Source organism: Atractosteus spatula, chromosome 2 (genome assembly GCF_055471065.1).
Source record: "Atractosteus spatula isolate fAtrSpa1 chromosome 2, fAtrSpa1.hap1, whole genome shotgun sequence".
Lineage (NCBI taxonomy): Eukaryota > Metazoa > Chordata > Actinopteri > Semionotiformes > Lepisosteidae > Atractosteus > Atractosteus spatula.
This window is the reverse complement of record NC_142707.1, coordinates 32357235-32373084: the sequence shown is the minus strand read 5'-3', so window position 1 is coordinate 32373084 and position 15850 is coordinate 32357235. Positions and strand designations below refer to the sequence as shown.

The window sequence follows — 15850 nt, the reverse complement described above, 5'->3', positions numbered from 1 at the left end:
TTTTTCGGGTTTTACCTTTGGCATCCTTGGCTTTGATACCTGCTATGAAATTCTATGATGGCAGAGTCAATTGTCAATAAGTGTTCTTTCACTGAGACTGGAATCTAATTTGATGTCTTAATAAAAAGCCAGTGGCTAGCAGATGTTACAAGTGTTGAGATTCTATTTAAAAAAAAAACTAAAACAATGAAAAGTAATATTTGAACACAAACACTCTTAAACACCCTTTAAAGTTTGTGTTTAGGGCAGTATAATTGTAAGAAAATAGTTAAATATAGGAAAATTTAACCACTATTTTATTATTCAGTATTTGCTTAATATACCATCTTTGAAAGGAAGAAAATAATTTCCTGAAAGACCACAATATGTTCTGTATTCACTGCTTTCACGTCTGTGTGCTCTGGGTTCTTCTAATCACCCCAAAAATGCAACATTCACAGGAGAAAGGCCTCCCATCTCAAACCCTATATTTTAACCTGAAAACACCTATTAGACCTATTAGTATTAAAAGCTATCCTGGTATTATCAGAAACATAATTGACAACAGATATAAATGGTGCATTACTTTCACTATAGTAGCTACGTAAAACTTCACTATTTAAATCATTCAGCTTAACAACGTAAAAAATTCTTTAACAATGTAATTATTGTATCTACATATTCAATCCAATAATACAACAGATTTGGAGCAGCTAATAATATTTCCAGAATTGGGCCCATAACTTTAATTAAAAGGTATTAATGTCGTAATGTTGTAAAACAATGTTGTACTGTTGTAATTACTCAGAGGTAATCGTAAAACTATTATGGTATAAACCTAGTGCTAGAGAATGTACAGTAGCTGATATTCTAAAGCATTCCTTGTGCTTGTTGTGTTTTCCATAAGCTAAAAAAAGTTAAAATCAAAGACGGCTTTGGTTTTATGTTGGTGTAAAAGTCTTCCATTCAATAGATGCATTAACATTTACATTAAGGTGGGTGTAGCTGTATAACAGTGGCAAGAGAAATATTTTCTAGAATTCAGTATTCAGTGATATTCAGTTTAACTTTAATCAAGTATGATGACAGAGGGAGATACTGTAGCCTTTGTTCTAATATGTGTATACTGTAAGTTTCTGTCTCTAGAAAATGCCTCTTTTATAATTTTATATATATTCTTATTTTTATTGATTGGATACAGGAATAGATAGAGAATACCATAACATTCCATTCCCTTATTAAGAAATAACCCAAAAGCTACCTATGACATTGGAACAATGTGAAGAGTTGTTTACATATACTGTACCGTATCTACATACAGTAGATGCATTTTGAGGAATGTTTGCATACACATCTTACGTGTTTCTGCTAAAGATTTCTAATTAAATTCTCTGAGTGAGACTGAGTGAGGCTTTTTTTTAGCAAGTCTTTACTAAGTCAGAAAGCCTGTAAAAAGATACTGCAGTTCATGGTTGAGAAGTAATTTTGCTATCTTTAAAATTGAAGTAAAAGTCATTTCAATGTCATAGTTGTCTATCATACTTTAAACCAATTAAACTGTTTTGTTTTACAGTTTTGTTTTTCAAACTTATGCATACTAAATAGCAAATACAATATCTAAAAATACATCAAATAGGGCACAATAAAATAGCATATTCTAATTAGGTTGTGTAAAGTCAGAATAAAACCTATTAAGAATTTTTAATAGGTTTAAAACTTTCAGAACTTCCATAATAAAAATAATACTAATACAAAAATAATCCATGAAAAAAGTGAGAGAGGGAAATAACAGCCCATTTCCCACAAAACTCATGGCCAGAGTGATACAGAAAGATAGCTAGAATCCTACACAATTGAGCCTGCCCTGAGTGAAAATAAACCCCCCCAAAAAAAATCTTAGCCTGCCTGGTCACATCACAGTCACAGTCTGGAAGATCCGAGTCTTCGTTACGGCATCCTGCCATTTTATCTGTTCTGAAGTCCAGCACCATGGAGTTGAACTTTACGTTTCTGTAATCTCAAAGAAAGTTTTTGGGCTGACTGCCTCCTTTTTGCAAACAAGCGAACTTTGCGGAGAAAGGCAAGGCAGGGGCAGCTGTCAGAGCGACTTGTGACCCACACTCTAAAACAAATGTTACCAGAGAGCGCCTGAGAGTGACAAGCGTTCATGTTGCTAAATAAAACTTACATTCATCAGCATGTGCTGGCGAACTGGCTGAGCAGGAATGCCAGAACGCAGAGGCTGATGAGATAAAGCTCCGGCTGTCAGCACAGAAGGTAGACACTAGAGTCCCAAGCTCCTAAAAGGTCTCAGAATGGCAGAAAAACAGAACTTAAACTGCACTGAGAGTTTAAGGCTAGGACTCCTGTTCTATGGCTGTGGGAATTCCTTTGAGGTTTCAGCGGACAAAAAAACAAGAAAAAAAACAAGGTGGCTGCAGCTGTCTTACTGAGATCACTTCCACCCAACCCCCCTCACCCACATACAGTACAGTAGGAGGGGGGAAATGTTTAAGCCTCTACAGTCATCATAACACTCCCGAACTGACACAAAACCTCACTGCAGGGATCCAGTTCTCCACAGGACTATGAAGTAATAATTATCAGCAGTACTGGAACATATTGGTGTCCCAACACGAGAGAACAGGATAAAATTAGCCAGTGTGCAATAAAATCCCACTGTTGTACTCAGACAAACACATTTTAAAGTATCAGTACAATATTATTCTTCATATAACAGACTCAATAAACTTTAACTCTGAAATTACTAATAGACCTAACAAAATAGGGTATCTTACTTTTGTTAGAGACATCATGGACATACAGGCTACACGGACATGCAGTTTTCATTGTATTCGGCATACTGTACTACTTGGACATAATGTATTGCATACACCCTTGACACACAGCAGCTCTATTTATACTGAGTTTTGTCTGAGTTTATTTTATTCACTTTCTATTGCACTATTATCTATTATTATGTAACCTTATTTTGTGATTTTTATCCCCCCCGGTGAGCTTGCAGAAAAGACATTTCATTGCCAGCAACTACTGCTGCACGCTGTATTGTTGTGCATTTGATAAATAAACTTTGATTGATTGATTGACACCATCTTCATTTTTAATTCTAGAAATTACACTCATCTTTATTTACAGGAATGTCTGAGAGTTGGCAGCAATCTGATGGTATTGTAGTGTTGCAATGTGTTTTGTTCTTTACAAAAGCACAGAACAGTAAAACTTTCATTACTTTCTCACTATCAGAGCACTGAACAGCATAGAATAGCAAGTGCTGGACCAACTGTGCATTTTGACCTGCATTTTCAGCTGAACAAAAGCCTTTTTGATTCACTTTAGATTCAAGTTTATAATGTGCAATTTTTTGACCAGTGAAAACAAAAGACACCACTCTGGACTAGTAATGGCAACTGTTTGGAGAGTTGAAACATAACACAAAAGCTGCTTTAAGGCTATAATGTCACCTATTACTGAATCCAAACTTAAATGTAAACCAACCATCTTTTTCAAGAAAATTCTTGATTATATACTATCTTTCCCTAAACAGCTGCAAACAGAAGAAGAAAGATGAACAGGAGAATTTGCAAGAGCTCAGTCCATAAAACATAACTCCTGACTTAGTGAATCTTTCTGTGTATTTGTATTATCCATTTTGAAGATGCTTTCTTAGTGGATACAGTGGAGTGTTTTCTCAATCAATTAATTAATGTGTTATTTATTCCAAATGGTAGCACTGGATGACTAGGCCTTTACAGGCAGTGTGAACAAGGAGTCTCTATCAGCCTTGTTCTACTGTTACAACAGTAGTCAGTACTTGAAATGGCCATAAAAAACACAAAACCAAATAGCAAACTGAAAGTACTGATCAGTATCCTTAAATTATTTAAACCACAAAATGACTGCATGTCTAAATGACATGGCTCGGGAAAATGAACAATTTCCTTCTCTAACAGCAAACTGCTGGTATCCACAATAGCAAGACCTTACTATAGGTACAGCAGAACTGTAGCAAGTGAGTATAGCAGACTTAATGTCCACCATTCTCATTGTCCAACACTTGAACTTGAACTTTATTGCCATTGGAATTCTTACTTAAAGTCTCTCAATTGTTAAAACAAGTGTAAAAACACAAAGTGCAGACAGTGCATCACGACAATGTACAAACAGTAGACAATGTACAAGTAAACAAGTAAACAGTTTGAATGTAAACAATGCAGACGTGTAAACAATGACTGGAGATGTGCAATAAATAAGAAATCATAATGAGGTAGATGGTGTAGGTGTGGTCTGAGGGGCATGGCTAAATGTGTTCGCCAATCGCACTGCTTGTGGATATAAGTTATTGAAGAATCTAGTGGTAAGTGTCCGTATGCTCTTGTATTTCTTGCCTGAGGGCAGTGGGGTGAAGACCTCATGCCCAGGGTGGTGACTGTCCTCTGTGATGGCGAGAATTCTACCACGGCAGTGGTCCTCATAGAGCTGCTTAATCTATGTGAGACCACAGGCGATGATCTTCTGGGCCATATCGACCATTCTCTGCAGTGCCTTTCTTTCTCGAGAAGAGGTGCTGCCATACCACACAGTTGGTAATGCTGTAGTCCACAAACAGCACTGTCCACAAACACTGTCAATGCTTAACATTTGTGACCTGATACTAATTAATTGTGGATTAACCTAAGCAGACTCTCATGAGCACTGGTGGGGTGTGCACAACATTAAGTTTGATAAGTTTGAAAAGCTCAGATTCTCACCTTGCTCCAATGAGGTCCAGAAGGTGCTGCCAGCGTTCATTGACTTTGCTGAGCTTGTACTCGATCTCTGATGCTTTGCTCTCATGACTGGCCTTGGCAAGTCGCTCGCCCATCAGATGAAGCTGGGTCTTGTTTTCTTGGGCTACAGAGATTTCCTCCTGGTAGTCCTGCAAAAAACAGAAAGCAAAGGTTGGAAAGAGATGGCCAGCTGGTCACAGAGATCAGTTAAAACCCAGATCAGCCCAGAAGTCACTGTAAGAGATGATGGCTGAGATCCTCTGCTATGATGAAGTATTGTAACAAGCAATAGAAGAATCTTCAATTCAATATGAAAAGCATTTCACAATACGAGAAATGTATTAGGAGATAATTATGGTATTATTTTAAAAACAGTTTTGAATAATCAATCCTAACTTATGGCTGAAATAAAAGTGTTGAAATTGAAAAGGCTGAACAGGGCAATCTGACAAACAGATAATGAACAACTGTCCTCTGTGGTTTCTAATCATGATCCATTCACTACCAGATTTACTTCATGCCACAGTTGCTCCATATTTTACAGTTTTAAAACAACTCTTTCAACAATTCCCTGACAAAGAACAATATACATCACTCAGCCCAAGAGGAGAAACTGTAGGGAAGATTTCTGATATCTAACCAAGTTGTGGGCTGACCAACACAAATACAGGCCAGACAATCAATATTACTGACTAACACTAAGGTACCTAGGGTATCTAAACTCCCAACAGCGTGTGTCGATCGCACACAGGACCACTATGCAAGTCAGACTCTATGCTTGGTAATTGTTTACCTTTCTGAGTTTTTCAATCATCTCCTCGATGCTGATGTCTCCATTTTGAGAGACTTTGCTCTCCATCTGAGTCAGCCACTCGCACAGCTCCTTGTTCTTCTCGTTGAACACCGCCCACTCGTTCAGCTTGTCACTCACCTGCTGCCGGCGTAGCGCAAGCTGCGGGAGAGGAGACGGAGCTGCATCAGATCGCGCGCAGCAGCACCGACAAGGCCTCAGCGGCCTGGCCACAGGTTTCGACTGCACTCACCATGAGATGAGACGGGAAAAGAACTGCTCTGTATAAACTGTATAATCAGTTGTTTTTTTTCCCCTTTTCTGGTATGATGCTAAATAACTAAAAAAAGATATACAGTACACTTTACAGCTTGGTAATGCATGACACACAGCTTTAAATATTGAATTCTCACATTCTCACATATAGCTGCTATATATGAATATTTAGGTTATCATCTTATGCTTTTTAAATCTAAGAAAAAAATGTTTGACATGCAGATTTACTGCAGTTTTATCTTCCTATAATGTACTTTCATCAGTATTACGGAATAAAAAAGTTAAATCTTACCTTTTGCTCCGATTCTTCTCCACCATGTCTTTTTTTTCTCATTTAACTAAAGCAGCTGCTAGCTTCCTGTGGCTTGATCACTCATAACACACCGGAAGCAGCAAACTGAAAGAGCTGAGTTTCTAAAACCTTCATAAAGTCTTATCTTTTTGCATAGAGTTTTTTCGTTTTCTCCCTGCTCTACATACATACGTATCAAAATACACCCTGGATGGATCAGGGCACACTGCTTGATATCTTTGCAAAGCAACCTTTCCAGCTTATTTATACTATATATATATACACACACAATATATACAGTATGCGATTTATCCAGAAAGGCAGCTGGCCTAATTGTGCTTCAACCTGTTAATGTTTTTTAAGTTTGTTTCCAAATGAATTCAACCAGCCCCCCTTTAGCTGTAGGCTTTGTATCTTAAATAACAAAGCTCAGTTTAACCATAATCCCCAAATTGTACTTAATTCAAAATAGTTTCCCATAACATTTATCATCTTTAAATTGTAAAAGATCTGAAAGCACTCCTTCTTCCCTTCCTCTACTCGTAAGTCACTGTGAACACTAAAACACTAGTGGCAATGCTCTAGTACTACAGTCTGCATGTTTTGTGTGCTCGGAAAGGTTGTTACTTTCAAAGTGGCACCCCAGCTAAAGCAGGATTAGAAATTTGTGTCTGATCTGGACACAGCAAAAAGATTAAAGTAATCTTCCATATATCCATTTCCTAACTGCTTTACCCGGTACAGAGTTGTGGGAGTGCCTATCGGTAAGGAATCAACACAACATAGAACACACCCTGGATGGGACGCCGAACCATTGCAGTGCTCAAATAGATAAAAACATGCGCCAACTCACACCAGGGCCAATTTTCCCAGAAGCCAGTTAACCTACCAGAATGTCTTTGGACTGTGGGATGTAACCCAAGTGAGCACGGGGAGAACATGCAAACTCCATGCAAATAGCACCACAGAAACTGAAGCCAGGGCCCCAGCACCACGAGGTAGCAATGCTAACTACTGCACCACTGTGCCACCCTAAAGTAATCTTGACTCTGTGATTTTTTTAAATTACTTATCATTTTTGAAAGCCTTTTTTTTTTACAATAGTATGCAGAATAGCTGTAGTGGAGTTGACATATGCGTCACTGACGACAGCCCTGCCCCAGAGGTACAGTACCTGATGGCACAGCTCCTCCCACTGCCGGTGCAGCAACTCAATGCGCTCCTGCAGCACTGACAGGTCATCGGCACTGATGTAGCTTGAGAGGGACTCCTTCAGCAGACACAGGTGAGCAAGGTCCTCGGTCCACCCGTCAAAGGTGTTCTCTAACTCCTGGACACAGGGGAGACAAGGGGAACACAGAGTCAGCAACAGGCTGGTGCTAAAGTACAGTGAAATACTATAACCAGAACATGCTGTGTATGCAGAATGGGGGCTAATTTCTTAGAAAACCTTGTCTATTTCAGTGCCTTCCACAACGCAAGCAGACGAGCAATTAACTTGTTTTCTTTTTTCGATGAAAATCCACACAGTGGTTTACAAGTCGGATGCAAAACCAATCATGGCCATAAAACGATGAAGCGAGAATCTTCAACTTGGTTGCCATTCAAATCCAAAAGAAAAGGTGACGTGAACCAGTAAAGGTTTGCTGCTGCCAGGCTTATTTTTAACAGAATGTATGAGCAAAGCCTCCAGTTTCTGCAGCAGTGTTGGAAGTTGACTACAATCCATCTGTATTTTGCTATTTATATTTGCCATTTCTACATGACTATTATATAATTTTCCCCTGGGCAACCTGTGTAACAAGAAAGCTCTTGTCTTAAAATCATCCCATGAAGTTATTTTTTTATTTATTCTGGGTAGATTTAGAAGCCTGATTAGATTTTTCTTAAAATATAGACAGTGCTGAAAGACATACTGTATAGTTTTAGATTATGATGGAAGATCATTTCCAGTTTGGAGACATTTGCTTATTTTTAGTGCTGATAAAACCTTAAAATCGGAAACTTGTTTCAATATAGGTCTACACTACATACTGTAGCTATTTAAACTGCATGCTAACACCAGCAAATCTATAACAAAAATTAGTACATGTGACAGTGTAAGGATACGGTGTCATACAGTAATAACATTTCTAAATAGTTTAATGTAGATAATATTCATCTCCATTGATTTTTTACAGGGTTTTTTATTCAGTACATAACTATCAGAGTGAGTTCTGCAGGTTGCTTTACAATTAGATTTCTGAAGCAAAATGTTATGCCATAAATATCATTCCTTGATTAGTTTAATATGGCAAGAGAAAAGAAACATAGTGATAACAATACTGCACTGCTCTACATACACTATTATTAAAATATTCATCTGTGTATTGTATATACTACAAAATATACAGTAAACAGAACTTTGGGTTAGGAGTGTCCCTGTAATACTATGATATACTAAAAAGCTGGTTTACTTACAGTACTCCAGTAAGTCTATGGGACACCAGTGTTTTCCTGTGTGAAAAGCTGAGCTGAAACCTCTGTGAGCTCAGGCCAGGGTTACCTTGCAACGGATCTGTTCCGTGTGCAGCTCATCGTGGTGGTCAGGCAGAGGCTGGGAGAGTTTCTTCTTGAAGGCTCGGAGCTTCTCCAGGGAGCCCCCGATCCCTTTCTCACACCTCTCCCAGTCCTGAAAACACAGCAGCACAGACACGTCCAGTCAGACCGCGACAAGGGAACAAACCACCGGCTCAGAAAGGAGCAAACTGGAAATCCTGCAGTGGCATTCGGAGCTGTTAATTTCCCAGACAACTAGCTCCTGAGTATCCAGTGCTGACTCTGCTGTCCTAAAAGGTAGCTGAGACAGAAAATGCAGGATCAAGCAATAAATACTTAAGCAGGGATCCAGCAGCATAATACAGCGCTCTTTGGAGTTTGCTCCTAGGGTAAAATGCACACAGAGCTAAATTGAAGCCGTCTCCTTGTATTTAAAACACAGTAGACTGTTTCTTGGAGGAAAAGGTTACATTAATCACAGTTTTTGCAAGAACTGTTGTTTTTTCACAGCCAAACACTTCCACTCTTGTATAATTTTGTTTAGTCCCTGACCAACTGTTATTTTTAACAGCATTCCATAGCTACGTCTGACACATCTACCATTAGTTGCAGCCAGTGTGAGCTCGATTTTAGTGCTGCATGCTTGATCTTTTTCTATTTCTAGCAGTTTAACATTGCCTTGACTGAGAGACTGAGAAGCTGAAAGGAGGAGAGCCTTAATGCACTTCACTGCACTGTCTAAATACATGCAACTTAATGAGATTCTCCCATAAATTCAGGACTTAACTTGCAAGCACTTTTTTCACTGCTTCTAAATGTGTGATATCTTAATAGTATGCATGACAATATACTGTATATGTAAAGTTCTTAAATTCTTGCTTCCTATAAGAAATGGTATCTTGTAACACAAGGTCACAAGGTGTTCTTATTCCAGAGCATCAGAGTGGAAGGCAAGTAGGTGGAGAACAGAAATCTCAGCTTTAACATTGGTTCATTCAGAAAACTTGTGTGGTGGGCAGGTGGTGTGTGTGTGTGTTGGGGGGGGGGGGGGCATTGACTGTTAGAGAGCAGCCGGAATGACATACAGTATGCACCTTATACATCATTTAGTAGAAATATATTTGGCATGTACAATAGATTCTTGTAATGATATGATCAACTTTGTCATGCCAGTATGCCATGCCTTTGTAAAATAAACATCCACTTGGAAACTGGACTGGTTATCTTTTGAAAATCATTGGTCATCAATCATCAATTTAGTCATTATGTGCTAGTCATTTGTCATTCCTATCAGTCACAGAGTATTATGAAATAAATATATATATAACCAAAACCAAAAAACAACCAAACACGATTATCTGTTCAGCATATTGGTATACAGTTCCTTTTAAAAAACAGCAGATTGCTTTAGCATGCCCCCGTTTTGACACGTTAGTCTCCTTCAATTTTAAAAGTATGTGGTCCCCGAGAGCAACAGCGCATCCTGGCTCTTTGCCGGCACTACTTTGGACACTCTAGGTTTTTCAGGTCTTTGTGCAAATGGCACCTCCATTCTTCTCCTTGCGATTTAGCAGCCAGATTTAGCTCTTGATAAACAAATGACCCATAAATTTCCCCATGTTAAGAGACTGACTCACTCAACAGAAGCCACAGGAAAGAAAAACAAATAAATCACTGAGAGAACTGTGCAGAAATTGTTGTTAGACACAAACAGTACAGATGCAAAGACACATAAATTACAGAACAGCATCACTATTCAGCCCATTGGATTTTAATATCATAACCATTATTGCCATTGACAACTAATTCTCCTCCTTATGTACAACATATTTCAACAGTAGTATTCTCATTTGAAAGCAGTTCATAAGAATGAACCTATCCTGGACCTGCTACACTGTAGTATTCCATAAATGCAGAATATATTCAAAGAAAACAATTTCTTTGTCAATAAGTGGACCCCTTCCCCTCAAATAACATTCAATGATATGATGATTCATAAACCACATCAGCTGGGTACATTCAGAAGAAAGCCTCTGCGTGCCGAAGAGCTTTCTGCTGAGTAGAGTTACCTTGAGCAGTGTGGCCAGTTCCCTCTTCTGCTCATCCAGCCGGATGTTGGCCATCTTCCAGCGCTCTTGAATCTCAGTGAGCTCCGTGTGCAGCGCAGCCTCGGCCTTGCTGTCTGCAGACAGGAGGAGCTGCCGTCCGGCCTCCACTGTCAAGATGTAGCTGCCCTGCTGGCGCTGGAGCACCTTTTCCTTCAGCTGCAAGGGAAGGGTCATCAGCAGGAGGAAGACCCTTCTGAGGATATCCCCACTCTAGTCTGTGCTGGTTACCAAACCCGGGGCCCCCACTCGGCCTGTTTGCCTGCATGTCAAGCTATGGGAAGCCTCAAACATCTCATTATTTTGGCACTGGGTTACACGGCATTGATTTTGGATTTCTTAATGGTTAAGTGTTTTAATGCCTGCGAGTCAGTCCATTTCTGCTCAACAGTTAAACAAATTCAAATTCAAATTGTTGTTGGCAATCACTTGAGTTTTTATCTATTCATTTATAAAAAGTACTTACGCTTTGTGATAGTGTCAGGATGGGAGCTTCATCAAACTATCATACTGAGATGTATTATAATACAATAATAAGACAATGCTGGACAAAAGGGTTTTGCAATAACTACCTAGTACTGTATACATAGTCTCGACTAGCCCTGTTGGCAGAGCATGAGACTCAATCTCAGGGTAGTGGGGTCGTGTCCCATGTCGGGCGCAAGGTTTTCTAATAACCCATTACTGGGCAGCACCAGTATGGGGGGGCAGTGTTGGTGGTACTGTATCTGTGTGCAAGAAAGGCCTGGCAATCTACTTCTGTATCTTAAAACTCTATGGATAGTGATGATGGAACTGTCCATAGGGTTGCCATGAGTCAATACCGACTCGACGGCACTCAACCACGACTGTATACATAATATGTTCAAGTTCAAATTTAAAACAAAGGAAGGATTAAAAAACCCAAGCTGGTAAGAAGGATTTTTGTATTTCTTTAACAATAGATTGTTTCATATTTTTGCCCATGTCTTTGCGTCACTGCAGCACTGTGTACCTGAACTTGGTCCAGCATGGCTCTGGCCTGCTGGAGAGGCACTGCTGTTCCCTCCTGCCGGCTCTCGGCCTGCTGGGACACTTCGACCAGCCACTTCCGCAGTTTCTCTGCCATCTCCCTGTAGCGCTGCCACTGCCGGACCAGGCTATCAATAATGCCCCTCCTCTGCTGGGCCCGGCGGATCACTCCCTGCCACTGGTTACTGAGCAGCGCCAGCTTCAAGTTGAACTCATCCCTGGGGGGATGGTGTCAGAATGAGAGATGGTCAGCCCCCACACCCACAACAGAGACCCACTGCAGAGCATTTAAGCAATAGAAATGACAAATACTGCGGTCTTAATAATGCAGTAGAACACGCAGTCTGTTTAAAACAGAAGTAAGATGTTTCCTAATTCTAACATTTCTCATTTTCAAATGCAATTTGCAATTGATCACTTTCAGGGAAGTGTCAAAATATATATATATACAGGGCTATAGCAATAAGGTAGAAAGAAGGTAGAGTAAATAAGATAAAGGAAGAACTACTACCAATGTAGGGAGTAGTCTCAGCTGACCTGCTACAAAAGGTTGTGTGTAAATACTGTAGGTTCACATGTGGTGCATTCGTTGATTAATTACTTAACTGGTGCTGGTGGACGGCTGACAGCCACAATCGCAAATGGGCTTATTTTAGAGTAGTTTAGTACGTAAAAGGATTTAAGGTTGATTGTTGGTTAATTTAGATAGAGCTTTGCTGTACATACAAGTTTATTTTTTTGTTACATCAATTATCCTAGCACAAATATCTTGGCGTTCCATGTACTCAGGGCTCATAACTCGCCGGATTAGAGGTTGGCCTGTCACGAGGGTGTTTCCTGTTTCTTGTTTACAAGCAGAGCAGCTCTTTTGCCTTTTGATTTCAAATTCCCCATCGGCTGCAGCCTCATGTGTACCTGTCGTCCACCTGTCCCTGTTCCAGGAGCCTCTGTCCGTCACTGATAATGGAGTGCAGGATCTGCTGGCGGCTAAACATCTCTGCCTGGAACAGCTGTACAGCACAAACACAAACTCTCAATCAGCCAGAAAGATAATAAAGACCAACTTTATCGCAATTTCAGTACCAGTAAAGCACACTATAATTGTGTGGATAAGAAGTACATGGTAAATACAAAACTGCAATCCGCAATGTTCAATTCTATTGAACTTTAAATCACTTTTTGTTTGTACAGTTCATTGGAGTTCTTTCAGTACTGTTTAATTTTTGTCTCAAAACAGTGCTAAAATTCTTAACCCGATCGTCAGAAAAATTGCTGTGTTCCCTGCAAAAACAGAACATCATGCCTCCCTTTTTTTTTGATTACTGTGGACATTTTTTAATGTAAGCACTGGTTTCAAGCACTGTAAAAATAGTGTCCAGCGGAACATCTACACTGTAGAGACAGCAGTCTTTGGCTCCTGTGATTTCCCAGCCGTGACAACACGGCTCTCTTACCTCGTGTGCCCTCTGTTGCTCCAGCAGGCTCTGGTAATTTCCAGAGATGTCTACAGCCAGCTTCTCCTCAGTCTGCACCAGGAACTCCATCCAGGTCTCACATTTCTCCAGGAAAGTCTGGTGCTGCAGCAGGAAAGCTTGCAGTTTGCTTCAGGGAGAGAAGCACAAATTACAGCTCCACAGGTTAAAAAAATGGTATTCCTTATTGACAAGGAAGAAAACAGGATAACAAGAATAACACTAGTATATGGTATAGTATTTAGGATAATATTCTATAGGTACTCAGAGGAAAAAAAGATCCATGCTTATTCTGACTTTTAGTAGGAGCTCTGCCAACCCTGTTGGGCTCTGCCTTTGCTGAATTCAAGAAACATTCTCTAAGTCAGCAAAGGCCAAGCCCAACAGAAAAAATCTAATAACATTTATTTTTTACATCGCATAATACCTTACAAAATTAAAGTATTGGCAAATATTTCTTGTATTTCACTAAAGTGTTGTAGCTGTCTATGATTCATTTCACTTTTACTAGGCTAAAAAAAGCATTTTCCATTGCATATACAGTACAGTAGTTCTCTTGAACTCTTAAGTATTTGAATATTTCTCAATGCACTGCATACCTGAATCTTTCAGTGGTCTGGGCTGAAGTCATTGACCAGGTTCTGTTCAGGTTCTGCATGCGTTTGATCTCCTTGTCATTAAGGGGCAGCCTGTAACCCAGCTCATTCAGACGCTCCAGGTCAGGAGCCATGCTGCTAAACTTCAGCATCTGCCTCTGAATGACACCGAACGGCCTTGGTCAGTCACAGAATCATACTGAAGGCATCCTCATTAAACTATAACACAATCTAAAATATTCAATTCGGCTACTCCTTGAGCCTCAAAAACTTTATCAGACATTGTTTCTTTTCACAGGGCCAGTATTAGAGAGCAGTGATATCACATGCAGTTCAGTACATTGCAGAAAGAACTGTTTTCTTTTTAATAATTTGCTCATCTTTCTAGAAGAGATTAAATCTACTGCCAGTTATAATCATAAAAATCTGCATTTCAAGCAATCTTCAATGCACACAACCAAAACATAAAAACACAGTAGGTGACCTGATAAGCCCAAATAGCCAAAAGTCTGCTCCACTTTGCACCTGTGTTTTATCATAGCTGTATTATCTGTGCCAGGGGTGCCTATTTAATAGCAGGGCTTTGGAGACCTAAAACTGTACATCTTTCAACAAATAAGTGATCTTAATCTCTTTCTATGGTTACTGATATTCTCTCTCACTAATTAAGAATGAAGGTGAGATGAAGAAAGTAACAAATTGAAATACTGTAAATGTTCCTTAAAAAATTAAAATTAATCAAAGAGAGTCTTTTCATATCCAGAAATGTGTTGTTCTGATTTCAGCTATTCCTCTTTCATATAAGCCCTTTTGAGCACCTTTCATATAACCTCCCTCTCGTACTGTATCAGTAGTTTTCCTTCACTAATGGTTTTGGGTCAACATACAGGTGTGCCCCTTTTATCCAATCTCACCGCCTGTTTATACAGTCAGTGGATCCAATTTGTGGTGAGGGCATGCCCTTATCAACCAATTTACCTTCTTCTGGCATGTCTTGCTCAGTAAATATCTAGGGATATCCTGAAATACAAGTGCTGCTTTCCAGCACATGAGATAATTCCTGATAATTAAACTGATATCATGCTTGCACCAACAACCAACCAACAATATATATATATATGTCAGTTTCTTATTTGTTTGCGGACATACCTGATAAAATTTTGTATTAAGTATATATTTACAGTGTTAGTTTATAGAGTACATGTATATTTTTAGGATTTGTTTCAAGATACTTGAAACCATCCAACTCAGCAGTTCAGTGCAGCCCTTTACCTTGAGCTCCTCCATCCTGTTCTGAATCAAGCAGAGGTCAGAAGAGCGGTTGGGATCCTGTCCTTTCAGAATTTCCTCAGCCTCTAGGATCCAGCCCTCCAGGTTGGCCAGCTGGCTGCTGAAACTCTCATAGTCCTGAACGCCAGCCTGGAAAATGCCAAAAGCATGCTAGCACTCCATTCTAGACATTTCCCCTACCCTTTTAAGTACGAAATCTAGTATTATTGATGATTAGATGTAGTATTATTACAATAACAGTAGTTCCTTCTCGATTTGATATTCTGTTATTTTGATGAACAGAAGGAAGAATTCAAAATATGATAGTTACTGTAACCTGTGGACTATTAGACATTTTTTCTTTGAATTATCAGAAATGACAAATATTTTTGGAACCCTGGTACTACTAATTCAAATTCTGTGTGTAGAATGTGCAATTTACAAAGTAGTATAACTAAGCACATTTGTTCTTAAGTCTTTGCTATGGTCAATATATTAAGAAAACAGCACCGTATTATAAAAATAGTGAACTCAACCAGAACTCAACAAGATTTGACCATTTTTTTAAAACTGAATTTTGATTTATGAAGTATCAGCTTAGGGAGTTCATTCTTCCATTTTCTAAACACACCATTCAACACAAGCTCACAGGGGGAGTCAGAGCCTATCCCAGCAAACAACAGGTGCAAGGCAGGATACACCCTGGACAGACCCTAGTCCATCACAGGACACACA

The 15850-nt window shown here is 39.4% G+C and overlaps 1 protein-coding gene across 1 annotated transcript in view; it reads right to left on the bottom strand.

The window, feature by feature from the left end:
* Positions 1 to 15850, bottom strand: part of LOC148839567 (nesprin-1-like) — a 219048-nt gene that overhangs the window by 29230 nt on the left and 173968 nt on the right. The window contains exons 118-127 of the mRNA XM_088908442.1: positions 15119 to 15265; positions 13850 to 14004; positions 13233 to 13380; positions 12694 to 12788; positions 11762 to 11996; positions 10732 to 10926; positions 8670 to 8795; positions 7299 to 7454; positions 5560 to 5718; positions 4749 to 4915 (exon numbers count right to left, since the gene is read on the bottom strand). Coding sequence (XP_088764568.1) covers positions 4749 to 4915; positions 5560 to 5718; positions 7299 to 7454; positions 8670 to 8795; positions 10732 to 10926; positions 11762 to 11996; positions 12694 to 12788; positions 13233 to 13380; positions 13850 to 14004; positions 15119 to 15265 — 1583 coding nt within the window. The remainder of the gene's footprint in view (positions 1 to 4748; positions 4916 to 5559; positions 5719 to 7298; positions 7455 to 8669; positions 8796 to 10731; positions 10927 to 11761; positions 11997 to 12693; positions 12789 to 13232; positions 13381 to 13849; positions 14005 to 15118; positions 15266 to 15850) is intronic.